A 15,058-nucleotide genomic window follows, 5' to 3' on the forward strand; every position below is an offset into this window, starting at 1 on the left:
GCAGTGAAGCCGGACAGCCCGAGATCCCGTTCTCTTGGACAGTCAGGGAGGTGGTGCTCTGGCAGTGAATTCAGATCCTAATTAGAGGTTTATTTTTTATGTCTGCATGGGATTTTTTTCCTTTTAACACAAAGCTTAGCATCAACACGACTGCAGCGGTGCCACACAACAGTGGCATCAGCTTCGTATAGCAGAAGCGATTACTTGCTCATCTTCCTTCCCCAGTATGTGCTCTGTAAGAAATGCCGTAATAATAATAAAATAAATGCGTGCTTGGCCAGGGAAGTGTCTTGGAGCCTCTTGTAGGCAAGAGGGTTGTGGGGGAGGGCTGTCCAGGATGGTTTTATCAAGGTTGTTTAGAATTAGCTTAAAAACCTTCCGAATGGGGGTGTGCTTAGCACTGGGTCTTAAACAGGCGAGCTGTTAGTGCTCCGCGAGCCCCAGCCATCCCTTTCACGAGCTGCCCTTGTGTTCAGCCCGGTGTGGGAGTCAGAGGGGTAGGTCGTGGTGTGTTTGCTAATTTTTGCCAGTTAGGAAGATGATGTTAGCAAAAATGAGGTAATTGTGAGTTCAGCTGTGGGCAAAAGGAAGACGGGTTGCTGTGTTTGCTCATCTCTCTGGGAAGTTTGGGAAAGTGTGATTTCAGTTGTGATGAGAGCAGCCTGCTAGGTGCTGAACAGGTGGTTTAGATCTGACTTCTTTTCTCCAGACTGAGTTACTCAAGCTGCTGCTTCATCATTGCTTTTGTGAGCCACCTCATGCTGCTTGTATTCCCTGGGGTGAGGTGAGAGAATTGGCAGTGACCTTGCTGGCCCAGGAAGGGGGAAATGGTTGGGCTTGGTACCTTCAGTGGGAGAGGGACAAGTGCAGAGCCCGTCTTCCAAAACCAAGAGCAGCATGTGACAGGCTGTCAGGCAGAATCTCAACAAGATCTTGAAACAGAGGCAGAGCAGAGATCAATCGTGGATGCAAAGTCAAGTGGGATAAAATGCAGTGTGCTTTTGCTGCCAGCAATACCAAGGGTAATGTTTCTGGTGCAAGAGCTGAGTTGTTGAGCAAAAGTGGTGCAACCCATGTGCTAAATGAAAGCACTTGGTTGTGCCTTGCAGGAAATTATTCCTCAGGCTTGGAAAATCAGGAGTAATGCAAAGTCTCAGGCAAACAGGAGAGCAGGCTGCATGGAGAGGGTGTCGTGGATGAAGGGAGCTGCCAGCAGTGGTCTGCCATGTCTGCTCCTGGTTCTGCCGTTGGCTTTGGTTGTCCTACTGTGAGGTAGGAGCACTTATCTGCGTTTTGGCTGATCAAGTTGGGTGCGGTTTCACTCCTAACAAGGTCAGGTCATGCTACGGGAAAGTCAGAGGCAGGCCTGTGAGCACAAGTCAAAAGATCACTTTGGCGTACTGAGGTGGCGCCTGTCGGGTGGGGATTTAAACAAAAAGCTTTTGGAAGGAGCTGGGAAAGTGCATGTTGTCATTTACTGGGTCTGGCTGATAGGCGCTATCTGGTAACTCAGCGATAAAACAAGTGGTCTTCATTCAGTCCCCGTATCTTAGAGGACCTTGTGGGCTGAGGCAATAAAAATGGGATTAGGTTTGTAGGTGCAAAGGCTGGGAACAGAAGGAACAGGTGACAAAAACGTTGTGTGAAAAAAAGAAGAAAAGAGGAAAGAGGGAGCTGGTGTAGGGGTTGATGCAAGGGTATTTCTGTGGTCCTGGTGGGCTTCATTATGAAAAAAAAGCTACGGTGATGTTAGGAGGCGTGGGGAGAATGCGTGAGATGATGTCAAAGCCATATCAGTACCTCTACGGGTGCAGGTGGGACCTTCTGACTCGTCCCCCAGCCACAGGCTGCCGGAGAGCGGAGCTGCACTGCGTGTTGAGAGGAAGGCTCTGTGTTCCCTGGAGGGATTAGAAGCCTCATTTCGTCCTAGAAATATGAAAAATTAGAGAGGGTGTTTTCTTCCTGATAAACATCAGGGTGGAGAAGTTGTTCAAGTTAAAGGACAAGGCTGAAACAGGACCAAAGGAGTAAATTATTTACAGATGCCTTGGCAGCACCCTTGATCTTGCCTGGTATCTTCCAGCTGATTGTTGTTTTTTGTTGTTGTTTTATTTTGTGGCTCTTGGCCAGGAGTACTGAAAGCTTCAAGTACAAGATGGACTGTTAAACAGGGTGTATAATAATGCAGAAACAACAAGCTAAACTAATAAGAGAAGTCGTCTGCTCTAACGCATAATGAAGTGTAGGGCTTTGTGCCTTTTTTCCCCCTAGGTCGTGATTTTGATTACAAAAGCTTTGTTCTCTTTGATTAATTTTAGTCATATGTTTTGGGGAAAATAGTTCTAGGTGCAAAATCACTGCTGGCAGAGGTAGCAACTGGCAAATTAGCATGGAGAAGACTGGCTAACAAACACTTTTGCAGAGTTTTGCCAAGGTGATTGGAAAGAGGACAGAAGAGGCTCGATGACCGAGCAACCAGCTGTGGCTCCAAGTAATTTTTTCCAAGGCCCAGCTTGAAAGGGAAGTACTTTCCCATCTCTTGATGATTTTTTTTTTCTTTCAGTTCATATATTAGTCATGAACCAGACCATTCGACACAGCGAATTTGGTTAGAAGTGCTGAGATGCTTTAGATTAACCAATTTGATGTTAGTGCTTTTTTATGTTATACTTGAAAGTGTTTTCAGGGTTTTTTCATCTGACTCTTCGTGATGGCAGAGGAGAAACAAAACTCACCACTAGTGAAGGCTCATAGTGTAATCCTGTGACACTGGGAGCTGTAATGCCAAATTTCCTGGTACCTCAAAGGCTGAGGATAGGGATTTTTGACCCTTTCAGCATTATTTGTGTTGCTGCTGCCCCCAACCTTGTTGCAAAACCTTCACAGACTGGTAGAGGCTGCTAGTTTAGGTGTCTGGGGTGGAACTGTGCACGTCTCATGCCAGTTATGTTTAATTCCCAGGTGATGGAGTACGAGAACAGGATCAGAGCCTACTCCACGCCAGACAAAATCTTCAGATACTTTGCCACTCTGAAAGTGATAAATGAGCACGGCGAATCTGAGGTTTTTATGACGCCGCAGGATTTCGTGAGATCGATAACACCTAATGAAAAACAACCGGAAAGTAAGTGATGTATGTGTGTGCTGATTGCAGAAACTAACCCAGCAAAGGGGAGTAAACTCTGCAGTCTCTTTTTACCTGATCCTCAAATTTCCCATCAAACAGTTACGTTGTTGAGTATCATCTGTCTCTATGTTGACCCGTACAGCACAGAAATGGGGGCTTGCTCTCCAATTAGTGCCTGGGCTGCTGCCACAATAAAAAAGTGGTGTTCTCAACCCATGCTTTATGCCAATGGGATGAAGTGCAAGAGGACAAGGGAGGTGCAATGAACGGAGGAAGGCAGAAGGCTACTGACGTACGAGGCAAACTCATCTCTCCAGCAGAGCCTGCAATGTGTCCGTGCAAGCTTATAAGTGTTTGTCTTGCAATGCTGCCAAATAATGTTGATAATTCAAGTTTGTAAGTGTTGCTCTGAGTTCTTGGGAGTTTTGAACCCAGGAGTGCTAGGGCTTAGAAAGCACTTCCTGAAGCTAGCATGCATATTTAATAGAGAAAGATTACTTTCAACTGAAACACTATAAGAACTGTTCCTAAACCTACAAAAGGCAGGTGCTTTGGCAAGGGAAATTGAGGAATAAAGGAGTACAGGTAGCTTCATATGCCCAGCTGTGCTGTGATGCTGCCGGCCAGGGTGGGCCTAATCTCTGCCTGCTTCAAATTCCCTGATGTCTGTGCTGGAGCACGTCCGTCCTGGTACCTGGATGGGTCTGGGAGGCAACAGGCTGGAGAGCAGATGCTGCTTTTCTAGTCTGAAAAACTGTCTTGAGCGTTTGAGAGGCTGGGTTTTGCAGGGTGGTGGGAGGGTTTTGCATATCTTCTGTTTTGGAGGAGACTTGTATTGTGGGTGAGGTGTAGGGAATTGGATTTATTAGTCTCCCACAAAGTATCTCAAAGAACGAAGCACGTTTTGTCAAATTTAAACTCCTCTTCTCTATGCAGGCATTAATGAAGAACCTCAACCCCCAGATGTCCAGTTTCTGAGAGTGGGGTTTATATACAAACTAGGAAACTGTTTGATGTCTTGTGACAGCTGCTGAATAAATACTGCATCCACTTGTGCTTAGAAAACAACCATGTGAAGCGTGCATGCGGGAGGGAAGGAAGAATAATCCCATCATTACCTTAGTGTTAAAACATGCTGGTGAATTGATATTAATGTCTTCAAGCCTTGAAAATGGCAGTAGTTCTTCATATTAATTACTTGGTTTCACCTTCAGCGATGGAGTGGCTTGAGCAATGAACAGAAGATAATGTTCAGAGATGCTGAAAATGCATTATGATTTTACACATCTGAAGCTCTTTGAGTTAGTACTTGCAGTAGCACCTGGCTGAGTGTGAGGCTTCCCATGTAAGTTATTTTTTGTCAGCCTGCTTAAAAATAGAAACCATCCCATGCTTAATTTTAAGCCATTTGATTCTCCTCTTCTTCTACCGTGTAATACGTGCAGTTGGTGCTTTTCAAAGTGTGCACAGAGAATGTGGAAGAGTGCCCAGCAACGTCCACTTCGGTGACAAGCAAAGGTGAATAATTTCAGTCCTACAAGCAGCTAACTTTCCACCATAACTATTATTCAGGCTAGGTGAGCTGCTTAAATGGCCCTGTGAAGCCCATCATGGCCTTTAAGTGCCTGCAAAAGCTACCAGTCAGTGCCACAAAGCAGCCTATAAGGGAAATTACCTTCGTGATTGATGGAATCACTCTTGGAAAGTGGAGTGAGATGGAAGATGGTGGGCCTTGGCTGGGTGTAGGCAGCATTACAGCTTGTTGGCTTGAAAATCCGACCACCGTTACTGTTGTGGATTTGCTTGCAGACAAAACTAGCTTATGTGTTCCTTATAAGCACTATAGATCATGCCAATCATGGTAAGTGATTTTTAAACATGTAATGAACTCAAGAAGAATAAAATGCTTAGTGCTACAGTAAAGTCAAACTAGCCATAACCTTGTTCCCAAATGTTTTAAAAGCTGGTAGTAAAAGAAGATAGGTCTAGCTTTAAAACTAGAAATTACATTAAGACAAAGACTGCTACCTGCTGGCTGATTTATTTTTGTACTTAACATCCGTTCTGTACTTTTGACTCATAGGAAAATCTGGATCATAGGTTATTGAGGAAGTGCTGGGGCTGCTTTCTCCCTTAGTCATGACTCGGGTGTGCCCTCCACTGGGGCTGGAGCATCCTGCCTTCATCCCAGGGCACTCCTTGGAAATCTCCGTCAGGTGGTGGCATGGCCTGCTGTAATCACAGGTTAATGCTGGAACTGAAATACTGACTCCTCGCAGCCCTACTGACCCCAAGGTTTTCTGTGAGAGGTATTATGTAGTGTTTTTCTACAGTAGGCCTTGAACGTGGATTCCTCTGTTCCTAATCCATTCAGTTTTAAAGGACTCACAGCGCACAAGCTGCCAGTTGCCAGCGAGTGCCTTCTCACTGATGTCTATGCTATTTTATGGAGGGCAAATACCATGGAATAAAAGCCACATGGAATAACACGGTGCGTCTGAGTGCCTGCTGCACTTAGTTTTAAACTGCTGATCTACAGAGAGGTCTTACACCTGACAAATTTCTACAGATTATGCATGAGAAAGTTTGATTTATTGTCAATTAAGTGTCAACTTAATTTTAAATTCTCTTGTTTGTTTGGGGAAAATGAATGCTAACTCATCAGCTCGCATAGATTGCTTTCTCTTAATAGTTCAGTAAAACTTTCTGCCCTGGCTTTGGCTTCCCGTTTGCTCACAAGCAAGCAGAGAAGCCGTGCTTGACATGCTCCTGCCCAACTGGGAAGTGTCTGCCACAGGCCAAAGAAGAATGGCATCCGACTGGGAAGCTGCTTGAAGAAAAGTTGTTGTTGTGCTGTCTGTAAAGTCCAAGTGCCACCAGAAGCGTGGGCAGTGATAGCTGCTCCCTGCAGTCCTGTCTTTTTCCTCCCACCTTCTCTTCTACCCGGGAGGTGGCTTGGCTCCCAGGCTGTGTGAGCATCCTGCCTGGTGCTTATTCCAGCCAGTACCAGGAGTTTTTGGTCTTTGTGAGAAGGATTAAAAGAAAAAAAAAGGCTTTGTGTCTTACAGCAGCACACTGTAACAAAGAGATGCTACACCCAAACTGGTTTTGTTCATCCATCCTTGTTAATGTTCTGAGTTAACCCAAACTCCTGCTGCATGAAAGATGTCTTTCAGGATCCACCCCGCTCTGCAGTGGCTCAAAAATGTGAAGTCTTGGAAATGCAGAACCTGGCAGGTTTCTCTCTTTTTGCCTGCAAGGAACCAGGAACACGCTGTCAAAGCTGTGCCAAAAGCAGCAGCTGTGCCCTGCAACCTCTGCATGCAGTGCCGTGCTGGAGGAGAGGAGCTGTGAGGAACAGGGCTGATGTCTTCTGGCTTGATCTCTTCAAAGTAGTTGATTGAAGAGGCCACGGTTGTTCAGGAGCAGGATTGTGGCCCTGGTGTACATTTCTGTAGAGTGCAATCTGTGGAAAATACGTAGGTTTATGTAACAAAGTATGTAAAAAATAATAATAGTTTGATTTCAGCTTCATGCAACAGGTATAGTACCACTGGAGTATGTAGAATCACCTTATGAAATGCTTGGTGCTGGACATAAAAAAACTTCTGATTTGGTTTGGCACGTAGCAAAAATCCCATGCTTCAGTGTGGATGCATAGGGGAGGATAGCGCTCTAGTGGCTGAACTGGAAGAAATTCTTTGAAATTCCGCACAGAGCAAGGGGAAAGGTGTTATTTGGACTGTGAAGCCTAATTCCAGGTTTCTAAGTGGTTTGTTTTTCCTACCTGGACTTAAAGAACAGCTGAACACTAGGTGGCTTCTGAATTACCACAAAGCTGAGTGGTTTATTTGTTATTTTGAGTTAGATTTCTAACATACAGACCCGATGTTATGTGGAAGGAGCAGTTGTGAGCTGTGGTGAGTGCTCACCCCCTTTTGTGGTGAGGGGAAGGGCTCCTTGGGCTGGTACAAAGCCCTAAATGTGTGCAACTAGGATCTCTAAGGCTCAAAAGGAAACTAGGGGTGCCGAATTTGCCTTCTGGCTTGTTGCTGGAGACTTAGGTCTGTGTTTTCCCCTGGTACTGGAGAGGTCTGCAGGGAAAGGATGTGAGTGCGAGGAGGTGACTTGGTGGCTGCCTCCACGGAGCAGGAGGGTGAACAGGTGAGTCCAGGGGCTGCCAGTGACAGAAGCAGTACCAGCGGGTGGAGGTGTCCGGTATCTCCAGTATAAACTGTTGCTCCTTGGCTTCATCAGAGGGCTGTGAACCTGGCCAGCGATGTCAGGAACATGTGTGTAGCAGCTTTCATGTCTGTCTGGAGCTGAGTATAGTTTGGGGAACTCAGCTGTCTACGCTGTCCCTCTTCGGAAGCCACGCAATGTCCCTAATTTCCCTCAACATCACTTACGCTCAGCTGTGGTGGTTATTTATCTGGGTATTGATTCCTGCCGGGGTACTTGGCTCCTAGCAGCCCTTTGCAAGAGCGGCATGCTCGTTGTTTTTGCTGCAGAAATATCCTTCTTAGGCCAGGATCATCTCTGAGCCCTCATACTCATAGGAAACACAAAGCTGGCTTACAGCTTTGGATAGGAAAACTCAGTCCAGCATTTTCTCCTTCCCTAACGTAGCATGTTGCATATGCGTGGCTAGCAGGCTCCTCAGACTTCTTAATTGGCCCTTTTGCTCATCTCCTTGCAAGAAAGAGTCCGTGCTCCAATAACCAGGGGGAAAGGAAGGAAGCTCTAATAACCAGGGGGAAGCAGTCGAGTAAATGTTACCCAAACAATGTGGAAAATCTGACCAAGGTATAAAGAGTTGAAAAGATTTTTCCATCGCAGTGGAAAATCGTTGGCATCCCAGAGGAAATCATGATGGTTTCTAATTCATCTGAACTGTTTCCTTGGCATAACATTAATCGTTCTTCTGGAAGCTCGTTTGTTAAATAATTTTTAGACCTGCAATCTATAAACTGCTGCCTACAGCTTTCTTTCCAAGGTAACAAGAAGGGCTTAGTAACTGTTAGGTATTTAGCAGGCATGGTAATTAGTTAGCTTTGAGTGGATCTGTGGAACACGCATTTTCGTTAATCAATAGAAATATAGCAAGCATTTGACTTTAGGTTTTTATTAGAGCTGAACGAGAGTAGCAGCAGGTTCGGTGTTTTTTCCCTTTATATCTATTTCCCTTTCTCTAAACCATCCCTCCTACCTCCAAATGAAAGAAGCAAGCACACACAGTACGGCTCTGCTATTGACCGGCCTCTTTCCCCCAGCGTGGCAGGCAGTGAGTGTAAGTCATTTTGATTTATTTGGAAACATTTTTATTTTTAGTGCTGTGAAACTACCATCAAACGACTAAGAATGGAGTCCTGTATTCCTAATATTGGTGGTGGAGTGGTGTCAGTCTAACCTGAAGCACCACTTAATGGTGATGCCACATCTTTGGCTTCTCCATGGCAGCTCCTGATTGTATTTTAGGTGCTGTCAGAAATTGTAGCAGTAATACAAAGTGGTACTTAAAGACCACAAATAAGCGGGCTATGGCAGGGGAATTTGGAAATCATTGCAAGTCGTTCAGGCTCCTGCAGGACCTGTGGCTGGGTAAGCAAAAGGAGCGTTGATAATCTGGGTACGTGGTGAAAGGCGAGGCGTTGCATGGTGTTTGGTGGAAATAAAAGATGCATTTCAGGATAGGTCATAGCTCTGCGTTTGTTTCCTTCAGGAGGCTGAAGGAGCTGTAATGAGATCACACTGAGGAAGGCTGTGGTCTGGGCTTTGGCATGGGATGACTTTGCAGGAGAAATCGCAGCCTGCAAAATGAGTTCATACTGGGCTCGTGTTCAAGCAATACTGCGTGTTTCAGACAATGTGCTAAGGAGCTGTTTCATTTCTCTTCGTAGAGTTCGGGTCCATTACCTCTTCTGAATGGCTTGCTGAAGGCTTCGCACCAAAAAATCGTTCCCCATCTCATGCCTCGGGTGCTCCCGGTGTTTTCTGTGCGTGGTGCAGGGGCTGTGTCATGCCAAATGAGCGCTGGAGCCGAACTGGAGAGTCTTCCCCCTACCATCGGGAGCCTTTGTGGTGCACCTTGCCCTGGCTTCCAGCAGCAGGGGCGTTTAGTGGCAGGCACCCCCCTGAAACAATTTCTGGCTTTCATTGTTATCTCCTGGAAGGAATCCTTTAATCCTCTTCTGGGAGAATGGCACTTCAGCCCCTGCTTCATAGCGCGTGCTGGAAAAGCTCTTCCGCTGTGAAGTGTGCCTATTAACTTGTGCTCCTGCAGCTCCTCAGTAATAGCCCAGCCAGGGGATACTTGCTTCATGAACCCAGCCTGCATGTCGTTTACTGAATCCTGCAGTGGTTTTAACTTAGCATGCCGCCTTTTGAATAACAGAAATTTAATAACTAATGTTCTTTGCTTTCCTTGTTCAGATTTGATGCAGCGCTTCCATTTTGCTGGCTCCCACATCGGCTTTCCAGCCTTATGCATACCTTGAATTTCTGCTGTAAAAGTCTTTGATGAAAAGCCTTTTGGTTTTTTGTATGTAATGTAAAGAAGGAAGAACACAGGTGTCAGGCATGTTTCGTTTCCTTTTGTTCACTTTTAAGATTAAGGACTTGCAGAAAAACACGTAGCTAAACCTGTAAAAAAATACTGGAAAAGGGGAAGTGTGTGCAGTAAAACCGTGTGCCTTGAATGTACACATGCCTTTGTGGCTTAACTTTCACAGTTCTTGTATTAGCTTGGTCAGGAACTATTGCAAGGGGAATTTTATAGATGAATTTAAGTGTGGAGCTTAGGTAATGCAGCAGAGAAGGGATATTGTGCATAGCTGGGAGTCAGGATGAGCATTAAACACCAACGTGAACTGACATTCCTGTGCTGGCAGTACGTAATGCTGTCTTGCAGTGCGTGCTGATACAGCGACATGGAAAAGGACAGCAAAAGTGACACATTTTTGTGCTGCATTTTGGGGCTTTTTAGGTGTTATTTGGCTGTTTATTAATAACTTCCTATATGTACATACAAAATCCTATACGGATTTGTGTATATATCAAAGAAAGTGCTCATTCATCTTTTCTTCCCGTTCATCTCCATGAACATCCATTCATTTTGGGTCATTTTGAAACCTGTTTGCATTCCTAACAGTGCCCAGTTTGAGGGGTTTTGCCATTAAGATGTGCCTTCTGTTTTTGTCTTTAACTTATGTCATTTTTTAGCATTCAGTGAGTATGTATACGATGCTGGCCTGTCAGGGATATGTTTTAGGGTAGCATCTAGTATATATGTATAAGCACGTTGTATTAAACAAAACCTGCCTCGAAATGTGACAGTATAGATCCTACTGCATTTATGCGCGCAACTTTGAGGAGAAACAAAATTCTTCTGAAGAAAAGAAGATTAAACTCAGAAAGTGCTTGAATATGCAATTTTCAGGCTGTTGTCAGGCATGCAAAATGGTGAGAAGGTGCTTTCTGGCTTGAATATTCACAAGCGCAGAAAGCCCTCTGACAGCTGTCTTGACCTCTGAAATTGGTGATGGGGGAGTTCTAGCTGCTTTGGTTCAGAAAGGTTGAGGAGGTCACCCTGGCGTGATGAGTAACTCCATTTTCTGCACTGTACCATTACGAACCTTTTCAATAGGTGAGAAGTGTTTTATTACCCTCCTTCACACACAGGTGATGCAGCAGGCTGCTCACTGCTCCTCCAAATGAGATAGAAGAGGTTTTATTTAGTTTTTCCATCTTTTATCTAATTTAAGTTGAAACGAGCAAGCGATAATTATCATAAACAGTGGCAGAAAATGCAGAGGATGTGGCTGTTCCTAGGGGTTTTATTCTTCAGAGAAATGAAAATTGGCCCTCGTGCTCCTGAATTACTGGAAGCGCCTGGTTCGAGTTCTGCTTCATCTTTTCTCAGAATGCATCTTTCTGAATTTGTATTGCAAAACTCAAATAATTAATCTTTCTGATGTTTTTGTGATCTTGCTCATCTGTGCATTTGTCAGTATATGTGCAGCCTTCTGGGCATGGATGATTAGATGGAGGGCTCTGCTCCTTAACTCCGCAAATGGTTTTTTTTCCTTAATAGGGGTAAAAAGAAATACTTTTGTCATGGTATGAGATTGAATTTACTAGTACAAATAACCTCCCTCCAAAATACCCTTCTAGCTAAAGCACTCATGAATGCAGTTGCATTTCTTCACCTGACTATTTATGAACAATTTGATATGAAAATACAAACAAGGCTTGGATTTATATGAAGAATTCCCAATTATGGAAACAATTCTGTTTTCCATTTGTGAACCATTCAAAAAAACAAAAGTTTCATTAATGTGCATTTACTTGGGGCATCGTGGGCAAAATCTTTACCTGTTAACAGCAGAAATCTCCCTTTCTGAGGTGGGTATTTCAGACTTGAGAGAGGTGCTGGCAGCCTTGCTGCTATTGTCCCTGCTAGATGAGGATTTTCTTTTCTGATGCTGTGAATTCTGATGCAATGAATTTATCTTTTGTGATCAAAATGCAATGTGCAAGGAACTAAAACATTTCTTTCACCTTGTACTTCCCAGTGGTGGTATTCACATTGTTTTACTTTCTAATCCCTATTGAACCAGAAAGCACAAGAAATGCTTGCTTTTATACTCCAAGACCATTTTTTAAAAATAGTTTTCTTTTCTCTTTCAGATCTGGGGCTGGATCAATTCATAGTGAAGCGCTATGATGGGAAGGTGAGCACATCAGACCAAATACTATTCAGTAGCCTTTGTAACCTAGAGTTCTTTATTATCTCAGTATAGGTGTAAATTCAAGTATTGTCTAGGCTTCCCGTTGTTTGATAGCATTGCGGTGTTTTTATATAATGACAGTGAATGAGAAATGCTTTTATGAAAGGGAACTTCACTCAATGTTTACAATCAAAATGTTTCTGCCTCTTAAGTACTGGTACGCCAGGAAATTATATGTTGTAATCACATTTCCTCACTGCTGCTTTATGACCAAGAGCCCCATAAGCTATGCATTTTCAGGGAAAACTCACTTGACTCTTCCCTTCCAGATTTGTCTCCAGTTTCCTGGAGACGCTTGATTCTTTCTGCATCCCAAGCATGTATTTCTACCCCACCGAATACCCTCACTTCATTCCCCTTTTGAACCCTAGGTCCTTTCTGCAGTGGTACACAACTGTTCTGGATGCTTGTGCTGTCCTGATACGTGTTGGTAAAATGCTGAGCATGCTCTGATGTAGTGTAAATGGGGCGTGTAGCATTCGACCTGTTGTTATACAAATGGGAGACTTGATTAACCACACCATAAACCCCACTGGTACAGAGGTAGCTCTGGCCCCAGGACTACCAGCCCATATTGACTTGCTGCAGGTCACTGCAGGTTCGTTTTCCATTATATCACCGTGGGCACGGACTGGTACTGCAGCATTCAGCAATGTTTTCTTTTCCTCTGTGTCATCCGGAAATCAAACTTGCGTTTTTCCGAAGCGAAGTCAGCACCTGGTCCCCTCCTTGCTGCAGTGATGTACCTGACATGTCAGGCGCTTCCCGAAAGCTTCAACAAGGAAACTTGGCTTTAAAGATTTATATACAACACAGCAAGGGCTGAATGCCTGCAGTTCCGTGTCTTCCTTCGTTTAGTAGGGAAAGGTAAAGAAAGGTGATCAAACACCTGAGGTCCCTGTCCCCTGTGGTGTGCAAGTGTTCTGCTTACCCAGGCAGCAAAGCAAGATTTTGCATGAAAAACAGGCACTTGGAAGGTGGTGGTTTGGCAGCTGGTTTTGATGCAAAAAACTGAATCACAAAGACTTGTTTTCGTCCCCACCGCCACAATCACTGTATCTGCTTTTCAAGCTTCCAAAAAATAAAGTACATATTTTCTTTGCAAGGTACCGAAAGTTTCTCTGTTCTGTGGCTGGTTTACATCAGCTCGCTTGCATCGTTTTATCTTGTCAAGCTATCTTGTTCCTCCCTGAGGCTTTACATAAACAAGATTTGTTTGTAGGGCAGAAAAGCTGAAAGCCATGCTTTTTTTTTTTTTTTTGCTAATAGTTCTTCTGTTCCTGAGCACTCTGCCATCAGTTCTTATACTGGGGACAAGATCAAGGCAAACAGTTTGGACTCAACTTTTTGTTCTTAAGTGTCTCAGCACTGGGGACTTGAATCACGACCCCATCAGGGGTGATGGACGCAGTTACTGCAGAGAAGCCCGCTTGGTGGTTGAGGTGCTGTGCTTGGCTGGGCATCGTCAGCCGTGCTTTCAGGCTGTTGCCTTTCAGCGTGGTGAACGTCTCTGAAGGGTGGAGCCCTTTGCACTGGTAGCCTTACACACTAACCGTCTTCCTCTCTGACCTGTAGACAAGTGAAATTGTTTTATACAACTTGGAGGTGTCAGAGCTGTGCTTGGACATCCCCATGCTCTGATCTGGGGAGTCTGAAAGTGAGGCAGCAGGCTTAGGGTACTGCAGCAGACTTCATTATCTTCTCCCGGGACCTATTTTTCCATGGTCTAATAACATCCTGGAAGCAGCGTGCTCTGCGGGAAGCGAAGAAATAGAGGTTCTTGTTTGGCTGGCTGTAGGCTTACAGCTGCCTTGGGACTGGCTGAGTCTGCCTCTGGCTGTTAGGGTCGTGGTAATGTCCAGGTGAGACAGGAATGGGAGGAGAGCGTTAAAAAAAAAATTGGCCTTGGCTCTCCCTTGGTAAAGGAAGAAGCTGACAGTAGATTGATGTGTCTGATAGCATCTTCTCCTCGCTTTATTGCTTGCTTTGGGTTTCAGCTTAAAACAAACAGCCTTTACTCGGTGAAGCACCACCTGAGGTGCTGTGAGACTGACCCTCCTCATCCAAGTTTGGGTCGCATAGTGGCACCTGAGGGATAAAACTCCTTTTGCATCTCTTCCTCCTTGCCTGTTTCCACCTACTTATTCCTCCTGGGAGGCAAATCCTCCTTCCTCTACCTGGAGATAACTTTCTCCAGCTGCGGCTCTGCCTTGGTGGAGATGCCATTCTGGCGCTCTCGTTTCGTGCGTTGGCGGAGATGATGAGCTCCAACAGAAGGCTGAGAGGTCTGCTGTTCCCTTAAACGTCCTTACAGATGTCACATGGAGGTAATGGGACCTGTGGCACAGGCATGCACTCAGAAACTAATAGGCTTGTGCACTGGAAATTTCCTCTGCCTTTTTAAGGTGAAATGATTATGAGCTTTCAGACAGACAAGCTGTGCTGCTAGAAAGTACTGGGAATATGCAAGCTAGGTACTGCTGAAGAGTAGAAAAGAGAATTAATTTTATTTCCAAGCAAAGGTTTGTGCCCAGGGTTGCAGGTAAATAATCTTTTTCACTGATTCTTTCTATAAATTAATAGAAACAGCTGTGCAGCCAGTTGCATTTTACATAAATAACACAGTACAGAGTTCCAAGTATTGGTGTGAATTTTGAGCATGAATGGTTGAGATGTAAATGCCACGCCATTAGGATACAGATACGAACTGCTCCTTTCACAGCACAAGTTTTATTTACAACTGAGTGGCTGCTGTGCAGTGAGTGGGACTGGTCTTGCCGAAGGATTTTCAGGGGTGTGCCTCTTTTGTAATTGTGTGGGGCTCCTGAAGCATCTTGCTGTGCATGGGATTGAGTGCTATGCTGAGACTACAATACCTCTTTTTTTTTCCCCTCTTCCTGCTCCTTTTTAGTGATAATTCAGAGAGTGGCTGGAGAGGGAGGTAAATGTTACTGCCTTATTAACAGGAGCTGGGCTCCTGTAATCTGAGCCTGGATGGTTTTCCTTCACTCATTATGAGACCGAAAACCCAAGAGACGTTCATCCAGTGAAAATCCTTGGTCAAATCTGTTTGCCTACATGAACTCAGTTTTCTCTGAAATGCTGAATGCTCAGGGAGGCAGCGCTGTCCCTGGCTCCATTT

The 15,058-nt window shown here is 44.8% G+C and overlaps 1 protein-coding gene across 6 annotated transcripts in view; it reads left to right on the forward strand.

Moving 5' to 3' along the window:
- The window catches only part of MICU1 (mitochondrial calcium uptake 1), a 97,545-nt gene that overhangs the window by 31,824 nt on the left and 50,663 nt on the right, over positions 1–15,058 (forward strand). For all 6 annotated transcript variants that reach the window (XM_067000275.1, XM_067000276.1, XM_048069349.2 and 3 more), the window contains 2 exons: positions 2,962–3,124; positions 11,816–11,859. In XM_067000275.1, coding sequence (XP_066856376.1) covers positions 2,962–3,124; positions 11,816–11,859 — 207 coding nt within the window. The remainder of the gene's footprint in view (positions 1–2,961; positions 3,125–11,815; positions 11,860–15,058) is intronic.

This window comes from Anser cygnoides, chromosome 7, assembly GCF_040182565.1.
Source record: "Anser cygnoides isolate HZ-2024a breed goose chromosome 7, Taihu_goose_T2T_genome, whole genome shotgun sequence".
Taxonomy (NCBI): Eukaryota; Metazoa; Chordata; class Aves; order Anseriformes; family Anatidae; genus Anser; species Anser cygnoides.